A 15760-nucleotide genomic window follows, 5' to 3' on the forward strand; every position below is an offset into this window, starting at 1 on the left:
CAAAAAAAAACACACCAGCTCACTGTATACCCAGGGGAGCAGATGCCAGATATTTGGAACTGCTCTCTGGGGCTCCACTTTGCCAGACAGGAGGCCCCAAGGTACCATGGGGGCCTTCACTTGCTATCTCGTGCCAGCCTTCTCCGTCCCTGGGGACTGTGGATGACTGCTGTAAATACTGCTAATGAGCCCGGAGCCGGCAGATGCTTCTGAGGTTCTGTCCCAGAGAGCTGCTGGCTAGAGTCCCACAAGCTGGAGGCCCATGCCAGGCAGACTGCAAGTGTCATGTGAGCTGACTACCCTGCCAGGGGGGAAGAGGGCTCAGGCTTGGCCACGCCTTGTCATCATGCCTCACGTACCCACTGTCCACACACCTGTGCACACACAATCCACTCATCCACCAACCCCCCCACCATTCTTCCATCCAGTATCCCACCCTGCTTCCTTCTATCTATCTATCTATCTATCTATCTATCTATCTATCTATCTATCTATCTATCTATCTATCTATCTATCTGTTTTTAAGATTTCTTTTTTTAGGCTGCGTGATGGTGGCGGCACACACCTTCAACCCAGCACTTGGGAGGCAGAGGCGGGCAGACGTTTTTCTTTTATAAAAATTGATCTGTGTGTGTGCGTGTGTGTATGTGCGTTTGTATGTGTGCACGCATGCGTGTGTGTGTTACATATGTCTGGGGATTCCCACAGAGGCCAGAGGAGGCCATTGGAGTCCCTGGAGCTGTGACTCGCCTGATGTGGGTGCTGGGAACTAAACCCAGGGCCTCAGGAAGAGCAGGTAACACAACGCTCTCTGATGCCCCTGTGTCCCCCACCACCACTGCCCTCACCCCCACATTTCCCTCACCAGGATACCCCCACCCATGCTCCTCCCTCGGGCTCCTCACAGTCACTTACAACGCACCCTGTAACTCTGGCCTGAGTCAGCACACGTGGAGAGCCTCACCCTCCACTTCCCCGCAAGCCTCCTTCTCAGCCTTTGTGAGACCCACAGGCAGTTGCAGTCCAGCAGGGCTCCAGGCTCCAGTTCCCATTATCCCCGTCCCCAGGCAGCTTCTCTCCACAATAGAGAATGAGAGGCAAAAAGAGGAAATGACGCTGGTGACAGTGGCTGTGCTTGTTAGGAGGATCCAGGCAGAGTGGGTGGATAGGAGCCTGCACAGCAGCTTCAACAGACAGCTCCGTTTGTTAGCTGGAGCATCCCTAGGGTGGCAGGGACGAGGACTGCTGCAGCCCTTACTGTCAGAGTGACATTCCTGTCAGTGAGGAGGGGGCTACTGGGCCTCTGCCTATTAGAGGCGCCCCGACCTATTAGAGGCACCCCCAGAAGAACTCGTTTCTACTCTAATGTCATTGACCAGCAGTAGGACTGGGATGTGGTGAGGGATGTCTCCCTGCAGGATGTAGCAACCCTACTCTTCTCCTCCAGGAGTCTCTATAGCTGAGCTCTGATCTCTTCCCGTAAGGAAATGTCCTAGCAGATCTAGCCATTGCTTTTTCTGCTCTCTTCAGCTCTGGCCCAAGATGTTTCTTCTGTTTTATTCTGCTAAAGGGGAAGCCTCTATAGAAATGTAGCAATGCCCTCTGGCTTCAGTGAAAATTACCTTTTTCTGCTCAACTCCCAAGGGAGTTTCCCAGCAGATTGAACTGTTTCTTCTGTTTTTGTTTTTGTTTGGTTGGTTGGTTTTTGTTGTTGTTTTTTTTTTTTTTGCTCATCCCTCCCCCCCCAAGGAAATGTCTCAGCAAAGATTCTTCTGCTCCATGCCTGAGAAAGAAGACCTTCACCCAAAACTCTTTTAAGAAAGAAATTTACTTGGGAAGGAGGAGTCTGCCAGGGTGGTTCCTCTGCATATAGCTGAACAGGCAGAGGGGCTTTTGTATGGGGCTTCTTAGGGGTAGAGTTTTCCCAGGGAAAAGATTTTCTGCTCAGAGAGTGATTCGTTTTCCTGCTCAGGGATTGGCTGGTTTCGTTGGTCCAGGGCAGAGTTGGTTCTGTTTCAGGGCCAAACTGTGTTTCTTTCCCTGGTCCTGTTTTGCCTTTTGGTTCTGTTTTCAAGGCTAAGGCGTATTTCTTTTACTGGCTCTGGTTCTATAGCCAAAGTGTATTTCTTTGGCTCTGATTTCAGGGCTAAAGTGTTTCTTTCACTAGCTCATGTTTCAGATCCAGGGTGTGTTTCTTTCAGGCTTTGGGTTTAGGGTCAGTGTGCTAGATTTTGTGCTCAGGGATTGGTTGGTTTTTCTGCTCAGGGATTGGTTGGTTTCATGTTTAGTTGGTCAGAGGCAGAATTGACTCTGGTTTCAGGGTCAAGTTGTATTTCTTTCAGTGCCCCCCATTTTTTTTTTTAGCTTTTTGGCTCTGGTTTTAGGGCAAGGGTATATTTCCTTAACTAGCTCTAGTTCCAGGGCCAAAGTGAATTTCTTTGGTTCTAGGTTCAGAGTCAGGGTGTGTTTCTTAGGTCCTGGGTTCGGGATTAAGTTGTTTCTTTCACTGGCTTGGGTTTCAAATCCAGGGTGTGTTTGTTTCACTAGCTCAGGTTTCAGGGCCAGGGTGGGTTTCTGATATCCAGGGTGAGCATGGATATAATCTCTGTCTCTGTCCGTCTTAGTCTCTCTGTCGGTCTCTGTCTCACTCTGCTCTGAAGATTGTGTAGGTAACTACATATGCTCATATAAAAACACATGAAATTGGGGGCCTTCTTACTAAATAAAGAACATAAAATGGCTATGGGTACAGCCACAGATGAATCAGTGATGCTGTGATGGATTAGTGATGTCTGCCATGGCACAGGCAGGGGAAGTTACTACTGAGAGGCGTGTTCCTATCATGTCTGGGACAGGGAAGCAACTGTGTTTTCTGCACTTCTGCTTGTCTGTTAGGGGATGGGGAGGCTTTGCCCCACTCTGGGCTTCTGTTTCCTTTTTGTTAGAGTGGTAAAAATGTGATTTAAAATGTTTAAGAGAAAACAAAGAAATAAAATATGTGTCTGTTATAGCTGGGCCAATTGTGACTTAACAGCCTCCAACAACCAACCACTTTACATCTTGGGAAACGGAGGATGTAGAAGGAACAGGACCCACTTAAGGGTGTTCCAAAAAGTCTGGATTTTCCATGCCTAAGCTGGCTTCTCTTTTTTAAAAAAACTTCATTAATTGTAGTTTTATGTGAATGAGTGTTTCGGCTGCATGTGTGTGCATGCCACAGCCCGTGTGTAGAGGTCAGAGAACAATCCTGCAGAGCCAGCTGTCTCCTTCAGCCTTTAAACAGTCCTGGAGGATGGAGCTCAGGTGGCCAGGCTTGTAGGGAGAGCTGTTACCTGTTGAGCTGTTCATCTGTCTGTTTGCCTGTCTGAGACAGGGTCTCCCTTGGTGTCTCAGGCTGGCCTGGAACTTACTTCATAGCCCAGGTTGGCTTTGAGTTCCTGACAATCCTCCTGCCTTAGGCTCCTGGTTTCTAGGATGGTGGCCCTGGGCTAAGAGACTGTCAGTTTCTGGTTCCAGCCCTGACTTGGGCATGAGCCTGTTGGGAAACTTTTGCAGCAAGTGCCACCAAACCCTTGGGGCATTTCGCTTCCAGAGGCTCCACACTGTAGGGCCTCACAGCTCTGATGCTGAGCCAGTCTCTCCGTTACTCTCCTACAGTGGAGACCAAACGCCTTGCCTGACATCCCGGAAATGAAGGTTCCATATGTGGGTACTCAGCATCACTTGACAATGATGTGTGATAAGAACTTCTGGAAGGGGCCTGGGTGTCATCACACTCCTAAGGACCCACCTCCCATGTCCTACTTCCAGAACCTTCCAACAGCACTGCCTGTTATCAGTTATAAACATATGGTGGTGGGGGAACAGTCCCACGAGGTCACGGCCAATCCGCCGGCAGATGGGAGACCGCAGAGAGTGAGAGGCAGATGGATACATCATAAAGAGAGAGAGTCTGGGTATAGAGTTTATTTAGTGGGTTATGGAGGGGGACAGGAAGGGGAGAAGCGGGGGGGGGGATGAAGGGAGAGTGGTATAAATTCTTTAAATTTAGCCAAACGCTGGTAGAAGTTAGAAATGTCAGCCTGTTTCCCACGGGTGAGGAGGAAAAATAAACAACCAGCTTGGGCCATTATCCATTCATCCACAAGATAACGGGGCACAAGAAATGGCAGTCACACCAGAGGCACTAGGCCATAAAGGGAACAGTCTCACCAATTGTCCCAGCGGACTGATGGAAAGTTGGGAAGTGGGCTGGTAGAATCCAGGGTTTAGGATTTTCACCTGCAGGGCAGCAGTGGTAGAAACAGAGCTCTGTGAATGGAAGAGAGACAGATTCTGCTGCTGTGGTGAGAGACAGCACAGGGCAGGGGGCAGGGACAGAATAACAGTTACTTACACTGCCAAGTTGAGAACCGGGAACCGTAGCTGAGCCCACTAGACGGAGGGGTTCCGTTGGGGAGCAACCGGACAGTTTAGCATGGGTGTGATTACCGTGCTGGGAACGAAAAGCAGATAGTAAAACAGAAAAAGTAGGCTGCACTTTCAGCTAACAATCACGGGCAGAATGTAAACCGATGATAGGGAGCTATGTAGCTTGATATCCGAGGGCGGGTGGTGCAGTCTCCATGAGTAAGGAGCAAAGATCCAGAGACCGAACTCCAGTGTCCCGGAAGCTGAGCTTTGAGTCGTCACTCAAAGTCCCGGAGCCGTGGGAATGGGTGGGTACAAACCAAACCCCTACGTGGTCACATGGAGTTGGAGGCCCAAGGAAGGGGCTTTAAGCCCGATTGGCAAGCGGCTGACCAGTACTGGACCGTTTCCATGCGGGAGAACCACTGTTGAGCGATTGCACACTCATGGAGGCATGGCCAGAACCTACCATTTGATGTTGGATGTAGAACTCCAGCAATTTTCAGCTGGAAAAGAGGCCATATAGAAGAAGAGTTAGAAGATTACAGGATCCCTAGCAGTCCTCGGCTGCAAGAGACAGCCTGCGAATGTCCAGGGTCCTCACATGTCCTCAGCCGGCCCACCCACAGGCAGAAGGGAAGTGGAGAGAGCCTGGCCAAGTCAGGAACCAATGTTACCATTTATAAATAGGTGGTAGGGGACCAGTGCCATGGGGGGGGGCAGCAGCGGGTCACCTGAGAGCTCAGCCGATTCCCTTGGTGGGTGGGAGACCGCAGCAGGTGAGAGACAGACAGATACAGAGAGTTTGGGTATAGAGTGTATTTAGTGGGTTATGGAGGGGGAAATGAAGGGTAGAAAGGGGTGAGAAGAGAGAGGCAGAAGCTGCCTCTCCAGAAAAAGGGCAGAGAGAAATAGAGGGTGAGAAAGGGTACATCTGCCTCAGTGGAAGGGGGAGGGGGTGGGAGTGGGCAGGGCTTGTCCCTTAAAGGGACAGGGACCCAGGTGGCAGACCAGGCCAGCAGATTATAACAGTACACTACTAACAGGAGTTCTAGGCGTCTGTGGGGGACTCTCCATGGTCAAATGGTAACACCAGGTGCATCTTTGTCTCTAGTTGCTACATCTAAATAAAAAATGTAGGGGAGAATGTAGCTCTGCAGAATCCCTGGATGCAGAACTATCCCTGGGTGAGGTCATTGGCTGAGCTACACTTTGGGCTAGGTTCCTCTTTTTATTTGTTTTCCAAGACAGGATGTTCTGTGGCCCTGGCTGTCCTGGAACTCTGTAGACCAGGCTGCCTCGAGCTCACAGATCCGCCTGCCTCTGAGTGTGCCACCACCACCCTGCTTCCTCTTTTAATTTCTATGTATTTATTTTTAATGATATGTATGTGTGTACTATGTATGTGCATGTGGATGCAGTGCACACAGAGGCCAGCAGATTCCCTGGAGCTGGAATTACATCAGACAAGAGCAAGTGGGCGTCACCTTTCCAGCTCCCTTGATGTCAAAGGACAACCTTAGTGTCCATTCTAACCTTCTGCCCTGCGTGTTTTATTTTATCTTATTCCTTTAGATTTATTTATTTTATGCATCTGTCCAAGTGTATGCATTGGATGTGTGTACAGACAGATAGGAGCTGCCTTGTGGGTGATGGGAAATGAACCCTGGTCCTGTGCAAGGGCAGTAGGAGATCTTAACTGCTGAGCCATCGCTCCAGTCTTCCTTCGGCTTTGGATGAGGCAGTGTCTCTTGTGCACAGCAGACTACCTGGCCTTCAAGCTCCCACTCACCTGCCCCTCCCCCATCTGTAGGAGGCGGGGCTGCAGGTGTGCTCCTGCTGTTTCTGGCTCTCCTGGGCTCTGGGACCCAAACTCCTGCCATCAGGCTTACGCTGCATGTGCTCTGCTCACTGAGCCATCTCTCCAGCCCCCTTTCTCATCACACTCAGGGGCTGGTGAGAGGGTTCAGTGAGTGGAAGGGCTTGCCAGCAAACCTGATGACCTGGGTTCAATCCTGGGGACCACAAGATGGAAGGAGATGACTGACTCCTGCAAGTTTTCCTCTGATACACACACACACATACACACACACAAAATTAATGTTAATTTTTATTTTATTTTAAGGCACTGGAGAGGTGACTCAGGACTTAAGAGCACTTACTGATCTTTCGAAGACCTGAGTCATAATGGAGGTCCCAGCCATGACAAGCTCAATAGAGGTCTGAGTCTCAGTAGTTTACCTTGAGACAATACCTGGTTTAGAGAAAGACCACAAACTGAGACTACCAGGTGCCACCCAGGAACAGACCATCCAAAGGAAATTCCTAACGTTCCAACTGTGTTGGATCACCTGCCAACACACACTCACCAGGACACCCCACACCCTGCTAATGTAACTTTTATGGATTTTGCCTTTAAATAGGGCCATCTAGAAGGGCGGGGTCCTCCTCTGCTGCTGTATTGATGAGGTCCCTCCCGGCTTGTAACGGGCGCCCAATAAACCTTGCTTTTGCATTTTGGTGAGTTGGCCTCCAGGGTGGCCTTTTGGGGTCCCCATGGACTAGACATAACATATGGGGGCTCTCTGGGATCCTCCAGGCCCACAGTTTTAAAAATGCTGCAAGATCCCTTGTCCCGGGCAGGTTGGTCCCGAGCAGCAGATCCCTGACTGCGAGAGCCACCAGTCCGGGCGGGGCCCAGCCATGTGGAACTAGGCTGGTGCCCGGCTCCCAGAGAGTCCCTGAAAGGTGTAGTTTCCCAGCGGTGAGCAGCTGAGCAGGTGGCGGGTAGAAGGCACATAGACAGGCATATCACACAGAATAGAATTGGATATTTATTACTTAGAGGAGAGAGGAAAAAAGAGAAGAAGAGGAGAGAGACAAAGAAGGGCCCAGGGGGGGGGAGAGAGAGAGAGCATACCAAGAGAGGACCATGAGAATCTAAGATGGCGGGCGGGCAGGGGTTGCCAGGAATGGACATGGCTTGTCTCTTAAAGAAATGAAAACCATAACATTCCCAGCACTTTTTTACAATAAAAAGCCGGATATTGGACACCACAGTTTGACGGAATTGGGGCGGCGGATTCTCAAAACTGCTTCCGGCTTATTTGTGGGCGTCATCTTTGGGGAGGGGGATTCTGAGAAGGCTGGCATAGCTGGTCTCTTTGCTCCCAACCGGTGTCTGTGGCATGGAAATGTCTGGTGTTTCTTATCCTGTTTAAGGTATTGGCAGAACAAAGAACAAAGTTAAATTAAGGAAAAAAAATCTCTTTAGGACCAGGGAATTGAGGGGGTATCTGACCTGTTTAAAGTGGATCCTTTGATTTGGCTCCCTGGGACGCACAAGAATTCCTTGGGTTTATGAAAACAGAAATTTTAGACACATAATGACTGTGGCATATTTTTGTACAATGAAAAGTATTTTTAAGAGTATGGAAGGCAGCATAAGAGAGAAAGTTGACTTGAAATTTGTTTGGTGAGGTAACCTGGTGAAATCAGCTATCAAACTGTATCAGATATCTTTGAGAAGGATAAGATTTTATTTGAGTTACTGATTAAAAAATGACAGAGAACTGACCTGGTTGGCACCCAGAACTATTCTTTTTGAGTCCTCCATGGCTAGGCTGTCAATTCTGGCGATTCTGTCCACGTCTAGAGGTCTTTAGTTTAGATGATAGGCAGTTTTGCCCAATGGTCAGCGCTCAGCAGTCTAAGTGAACCACAGAAGGACGTTGTTCTGTGTGTCCATTTGTCTTCTGTCTTCTTTGGAGGAAGCAGAGTGCTGCTGCTGGGAGCCAACCTGTCTCTTTTTGTTCTGAAAAGTTTTTTTTTAATATTTAAATATCACATTCCCCAGATCTCTGAGCAGTTGAGGGCTGTTTATTACATATAGTTGCAGTATAGAATCTGCCTGGAAGGTTGGGTCTGAGCTTGACTGTACTGGCTCTTAACAGGTAAGATTTATACTCATAAAAAAGCAGAAAGAAGAAGAAACTGCTTGCAATGTAAGGTTAACGGCAGAACTGACAATAGTAGAGAACAGCTTAATATATTTTAAATGAGGGTTGGATTAAATATAAAGTATTTTTGTAAGAGACTTAAAAGTACATACCAGTTTAAAACATGAGACTTATGATTTTGTTGTCTGAAATGAGATGTAATGAACAATTATTATACACAGAAAGAGTGAACAGGAGTTGGGCAACGTGGATGCCTTTTATGGGCCCTATCAAAGGCATGCCACTGCGCAAAACACATGTAACAGAGTTAACAAGAGGATTTTAGTGAAAACCGGGGAACAAGGCAGGGTATACTTAAGTAAAAATGGGAGAGCTTGGTCACCTGACCTGGCTCTCAGCCAAGATGGAGGTAAGGTCACCCATGTAATAAAGTTAGCACTGGGGAACCCAGCAGGTAATGCCTCAGTAAAGATGGTGGAATTTGGTCACCTGACCTGGCCCTCAGTCAAGATGGCGATAAAGTCACCTGACCCCAGTCAAAATGGCGGCATCCACGTGTTGTATGAAAAAAGTCACAATTTTTTGAGCTGTAAGGATTTTAAGCTTAATGAAAGGGACCTAAAGGCATGATCTGCTCTGTTGCTGAGCCACCATGCCACAACACAAGCCACAGAGGGGAGCAAAAGGCTGGAACTGAAAAAAAAACCACACCATGCCATGGCTGGAATTTTTAAAAAGCCAGGGTTGCTATCCAGAGCCAAAATCATGAAAACCCATGAAACAGCGGCACCCAAGGCCTATAAGGGAACGTCTTCTGGAAATAGGCGGGATGCAAATCGATGCAAACACCCAGGACTCACAGACGAGGACCGCGAGTGGGGTACTATGACCTAGCTGGATCTGGTCGGGTGACCCAGAAACCAGAGAGGCCGGGCCACTCTGAGTAGTGGTTACGAAGAGAGAAGAAAAAGAGGAAAGAGAAGAAATGAAAAAAAGAGATAAAAAACTGGGGGCCCCTGGGTCCCCAGTCGAATGCACTGTACGGGGAGTGTGCAGTGCTAATGTGTGGGCAGATTGACCCAGGGGTCAGTCCAAACACGATTCCAGTAGCAGAACGGGGGAAGACTCACAGATTGAAGCCGGGAAGCCGGTGGTGGGAGTGGAAAAATAACCCAGTTCAGGATATCCGAGTTACACGGCACCAATTTTAAAAAATGCTGCAAGACCCCTGGCGGTTCCCGAGTGGTGGCTCGTCCCAGGCAGTCTGGTCCCCAGCAGCGGATCCCTGACTGGGAGAGCCACCAGTCCAGGAGGGGTCCAGCTATGCGGCACTGGGCTGGTTCCTGGCTCCCAGCGAGTCCCTGGAAGGTGTAGTTTCCCAGCGGCGAGTGGCTGAGCAGGCACGTGGGTGGGAGACACATGGGCAGACACATTATATGAAATAGAATTGAATATTTATTACTTAGATGAGAGAGAATGTGGGAGGAGAAGAGAAGAAGAGGAGAGAGAGAGAGAAGGGCCAGAGAGAGAGAGAGAGAGAGAGAGAGAGAGAGAGAGAGTCACGTGCATGCACCAAGAGGGGACAGACAGAATCTAAGATGGCGGGAGGAGGGCAGGGGTCTCCGGGAGTTGGCATGGCTTGTCTCTTAAAGAGATGAAAATCATAACCCAAGACCATTGCCCTGTAGAGCTTTCAGTAGTCTGATAAGTTTTCTGTACGTAAGCTTTGTTTTGTGTCCTTCTGTTTGGATATCCTTCTGTAAATGCGCCCAGAATCTCTGAGAGCCTGTAGACAGTCTGCAGGGAGCCCAGAATCTCTGAGAGCCTGTAGACAGTCTGCAGGGGGCCCAGAATCTCTGAGAGCCTGTAGACAGTCTGCAGGGGGCCCAGAATCTCTGAGAGCCTGTAGACGGTCTGCAGGGGGCCCAGAATCTCTGAGAGCCTGTAGACGGTCTGCAGGGGGCCCAGAATCTCTGAGAGCCTGTAGACAGTCTGCAGGGGGCCCAGAATCTCTGAGAGCCTGTAGACAGTCTGCAGGGGGCCCAGAATCTCTGAGAGCCTGTAGACGGTCTGCAGGGGGCCCAGAATCTCTGAGAGCCTGTAGACAGTCTGCAGGGGGCCCAGAATCTCTGAGAGCCTGTAGACGGTCTGCAGGGGGCCCAGAATCTCTGAGAGCCTGTAGACGGTCTGCAGGGGGCCCAGAATCTCTGAGAGCCTGTAGACAGTCTGCAGGGGGCCCAGAATCTCTGAGAGCCTGTAGACGGTCTGCGTGGATGCACGAAAGGATCACACGGGGCACCTGAGGAGATGTCCCCAGGGCCCTTCTGTATTTGGGTCCCAGGACCCTTCTGTATGAGAGTGGATCTCTCTGGTTTCTGTAGACAGACACATGGGATGCTCCAGGTGTCTCAGTTCTGTAGATAGACAGCTTAAGGCTGTCATCTTTTCAGTTTGGTTTTGCCTCCAGGCGCCAGGAGGAGTCTGTTTTGTTTTGTGTGTTGTTTTGTTTTTCTCTTTTGTGCATCCTCTTTCTGACTTAAGAGACGGATGTGATGGGACAGACTCAAGGCACGACTTCTTTGACTTTGATATTGGATCACTTAAAGGACTTTAGAAATAGAGCCATAAGCATAGGGGTATATTTTCCTAAAAGAGATGAGACGAACAACCTCTACCCACCTTAAACATTTCATGGAAAGGAGTTGGCCTTGGCCTGTAGTACGGGGACACGGGGACAATGCAGGCAGGTTTGCCATATAAGCACAAGATCCAATGGGTTATAAACATCTGTCATCATTTAGAGGGGCTGATTACAAGTTACTATTGGTTAGGGTATGAAAAAAAAACCCTGCTGTTTGTCTCAGATGCTTCACGCTGGTGCAGGATTTTATGTGATGTGAATTTAAGTTATTTTTGTTATAGTTTCTGTTCTTGTTTAAAATATTGTGGCTATACAATATATTATATACTACTGAGGGAAGCTATAAGAAAGATTTCAGTAAGAGTTTTTATGCTGTCTGAAAAGGGAGAAAGACTTTAGTGAAAAGTGATGGCTATGTGCTGGCAGGTGATCCTATCTAGAATGGTTAGATCGTCAGGAATTTCCTTTGGATGGTCTGTTCCTGGGTGGTGCCTGGGTGGCCTCAGTTTGTGGTCTTTCTTGGAACCAGGTATTGTCTTCGGGTAAACTACTGAGACTCAGGCCTCTGTTGAGCTTGTCTTGGCTGGGCCCTACAACACACTCCATTTCAAGTAAAAATAAGTCTTTAACAAAAATAATCCATACTGCAGGCAGTCTCTAGGTCACCTTCTAAAGTCTGTGCTCTTGGCTATGTGACTGCAGAATGGCCACTTAACTGTTTATTCCTTGGTTTTCCATCTGTAAACGTAGGCTCTCAGACCCTATCTGAGCCACCAGGTCCTCACCGTCCCTTTGTGTGTCTGCAGGGGTCACCAGGTCCTCACCGTCCCTTTGTGTGTCTGCAGGGGTCACCAGGTCCTCACCGTCCCTTTGTGTGTCTGCAGGGGTCACCAGGTCCTCACCGTCCCTTTGTGTGTTTGCAGGGGTCACCAGGTCCTCTCTGACCCCTTTGTGTGTCTGCAGGGGTCACCAGGTCCTCACCGTCCCTTTGTGTGTCTGCAGGGGTCACCAGGTCCTCACCGTCCCTTTGTGTGTCTGCAGGGGTCACCAGGTCCTCACCGTCCCTTTGTGTGTCTGCAGGGGTCACCAGGTCCTCACCGTCCCTTTGTGTGTCTGCAGGGGTCACCAGGTCCTCTCTGTCCCTTTGTGTGTTTGCAGGGGTCACCAGGTCCTCTCTGACCCCTTTGTGTGTCTGCAGGGGTCACCAGGTCCTCACCGTCCCTTTGTGTGTCTGCAGGGGTCACCAGGTCCTCACCGTCCCTTTGTGTGTCTGCAGGGGTCACCAGGTCCTCACCGTCCCTTTGTGTGTCTGCAGGGGTCACCAGGTCCTCTCTGTCCCTTTGTGTGTCTGCAGGGGTCACCAGGTCCTCTCTGTCCCTTTGTGTGTCTGCAGGGGTCACCAGGTCCTCTCTGTCCCTTTGTGTGTCTGCAGGGGTCACCAGGTCCTCACCGTCCCTTTGTGTGTCTGCAGGGGTCACCGCCATAGCATGGAGCCTGGAAGAGAAGCTGCTGGTGGTGGGCACCCAAGATGGCGCCATGGTAGTGTGGGACGTGGAGGAACAGCAGGTGGTCCACGTTCTAACAGGACACACAGGTGATGCGTGGGAAGCAGGGTGGCTGCACATTGTCCCCAGAGTGACTTCACCCTCACCCACTTATGTCCTTATGCGGAGACTGCATCAGTCAGCTAGAACTGCACAACAAACAATTCTCTGCCTCACACACAGTGGCCGCAAACAAGCTTTTTATTAAAAAACATATAATGGAGGTCAGGGGCCAGAAAGATTGGCTCAGTGGTTAAGAGTGCTTCTCGGTCTTCCAAGGACACACGTTCACCCATGTTGGGCGGCTCACAGCTGTCTGTAACACCACCTCCAGGATATCCAATACCTCCTGGCCTCTTCAGGCACCTGCAGACACAAAGACAGACAGACAGACAGACATGCACATAAATGAAAATCTTAACACTGTTTCAGGGAGGGGGCACTGCTGGTGAGATGGCTGAGCAGGTAAAGATACTCGAATATATGCCTAGTGAGCTGAGTTCAAATCCTGAAACCCATGTGGTGGAAGGAGAGCAACCTTCCAGGAGAAGTTGTCCTCTGACCTGCACACACACACACACACACACACACACACAATTCTAAAAGGGCTGGGCGGTGATAGTGCACACCTTAAATTTCAGTACTCAGGAGGCAGAGGCAGGCAGATCTCTGTGAGTTCGAAGCCAGCCTGGTCTACAGAGCAGGTTCCAGGACAGGCTCCATGGCTACTGAGAAACCATTTCACACATACACACACACACACAAAAAAAAAAAACAAGCAAATAAACAAACAAAAACCTAAAAAGCTAGACTCACAACCAAAAAAAATATGTATATAATGTAATGATTTCAGCCACACAAAGCTGATACTTCCAGGCTCTAGGGGTCATGCAGGTGCAGACAAGCCCTCAGGCAGAAGTGTCTAATGGCCCCTGGGGATGTTAAAGGGCCCTGCGTGATCCACATATGCACACATGTGTGAGCCCCCCCTCCACCCTCCCATCATCTGCCTTTGGCATAGACATGTCAACCCCATGTGCGCATGCGCTAGGCAGCTTTTAAAAGCTGGACGCGCCATCTTCCTCCCTCTCTGTGCACACTGACTTCCCAGGCCTGTGCACGCCCTCTAATAAACCCCTAAGTGCGTTTGTTATGTGTTCCATGTTTCCTTCCCACTCACACCAGGTACTTTCATATAAAACTAAACCAAAGTTTTTTAGCAACTATTAACTGTGTAAGGATGTGTTTCATTGTAACATCTCATGTGTCACATCTATAATGTGTGACATCTACATCTTTGGATCACATTCACCTCCCTTTCCTGCCAGTCCCCTTCTCTTCCCAAGTACCCATCTCTACTTTTCTGTGTGTGGGTGGGGGAAGTGGTGACCAGAGGAGCATGGGCTCCTCCCAAATGCCTCTTCCACTGAAGTAAACATCTCCCTCCCCATGAACTGCCTGAAAATCCTCAAGGGGAGATGGGCCCTGTGACCCCCTCCACTTCTGTCTTAGGGATTTTATTGCTGTAAAGAGACTCCGTGACCATGGCAACTCTTATAAAGGAAAACATTTACCTGAGGTGGTGGCTTAGAATTCAGAGGTTCGGTTCATTATCACTGTGGCGGGGAGCATGGCCATATGCAGGCAAATGTGGTTCTGAAGGGGTAGCAGTCACACTGGGCGGTGTCCTGAGCATAGGAAACCTCCAAGTCTACCGCCACAGTGACGCACTTCCTCCAACAAAACCACACCTCCTAATAGTGCCACTCCCCACGAGATTCCGGGGGCCAACTCCACACCCCCTATGACAGCCGGTGATGGTCCCTACCTTGCGCAGACCTTTTCAGGGTCACAGCAACTGTGAGTTTGTGAGAGGGACAGTCCCGTCATGGCCTGAAAGGCACCCACAATGCTCCAGTGCAGCTTCCAGATCCTACACTCTGTTCTCTTCCCGTCCCATGAGCCTATCCCTGAGCTTTGTGGGAGACTGATATACATGACCCATTTTGAGGGGCAATCAATCACTTTATTCTCACAAGCCACTTCTTCTGAGGGTTGCTAACTCAAGCAGGCTGTGCAGGGTTCTCCAGGCCCCGCCCAGCTGACAAGCACTGATACCCCATCATAATCACATGGGGGAGGTGGCTAGCTCACGGTGTTCTTGACTGAGCCCGTTGACGCCTTGAACTACAAAATTACCTTGTCAACAGTGTGCTGTGTGTCAGGAGAGCGGGTCACGTTGTCAACAGTGTGCAGTGTGTGTCAGGAGAGCGGGTCACGTTGTCAACAGTGTGTGGTGTGTGTCAGGAGCGGATCACGTTGTCAACAGTGTATGGTGTGTGTCAGGAGCAGGTCACGTTGTCACAGTGTGCAGTGTGTGTCAGGAGAGCGGTCACGTTGTCAACAGTGTGCTGTGTGTCAGGAGAGTAGTCACGTTGTCAACAGTGTGTGGTGTGTGTCAGGAGAGAGGTCACGTTGTCAACAGTGTGCTGTGTGTCAGGAGAGAGGTCAGGTTGTCAACAGTGTATGGTGTGTGTCAGTAGAGTAGTCACGTTGTCAACAGTGTATGGTGTGTGTCAGGAGAGAGGTCACGTTGTCAACAGTGTATGGTGTGTGTCAGGAGAGAGGTCACGTTGTCACAGTGTGCAGTGTGTGTCAGGAGAGTAGTCACGTTGTCAACAGTGTGCTGTGTGTCAGGAGAGAGGTCACGTTGTCAACAGTGTATGGTGTGTGTCAGGAGAGAGGTCACGTTGTCAACAGTGTGCTGTGTGTCAGGAGAGAGGTCACGTTGTCAACAGTGTATGGTGTGTGTCAGGAGAGAGGTCACGTTGTCAACAGTGTGTGGTGTGTGTCAGGAGAGAGGTCACGTTGTCACAGTGTGCAGTGTGTGTCAGGAGAGAGGTCACGTTGTCAACAGTGTATGGTGTGTGTCAGTAGAGTAGTCACGTTGTCAACAGTGTATGGTGTGTGTCAGTAGAGTAGTCACGTTGTCAACAGTGTATGGTGTGTGTCAGGAGAGAGGTCACGTTGTCACAGTGTGCAGTGTGTGTCAGGAGAGAGGTCACGTTGTCAACAGTGTGCAGTGTGTGTCAGGAGAGAGGTCACGTTGTCAACAGTGTGCAGTGTGTGTCAGGAGCGGGTCACGTTGTCAACAGTGTATGGTGTGTGTCAGGAGAGAGGTCACGTTGTCACAGTGTGCAGTGTGT

The 15760-nt window shown here is 49.8% G+C and overlaps 1 protein-coding gene across 3 annotated transcripts in view; it reads left to right on the forward strand.

Moving 5' to 3' along the window:
- Nwd1 (NACHT and WD repeat domain containing 1) overlaps positions 1-15760 on the forward strand; it is a 141550-nt gene that overhangs the window by 63691 nt on the left and 62099 nt on the right. For all 3 annotated transcript variants that reach the window (XM_075987010.1, XM_075987011.1, XM_075987009.1), the window contains one exon: positions 12482-12604. In XM_075987010.1, the coding sequence (XP_075843125.1) occupies positions 12482-12604 (123 nt within the window). The remainder of the gene's footprint in view (positions 1-12481; positions 12605-15760) is intronic.

Source organism: Microtus pennsylvanicus, chromosome 9, assembly GCF_037038515.1.
Source record: "Microtus pennsylvanicus isolate mMicPen1 chromosome 9, mMicPen1.hap1, whole genome shotgun sequence".
NCBI lineage: Eukaryota > Metazoa > Chordata > Mammalia > Rodentia > Cricetidae > Microtus > Microtus pennsylvanicus.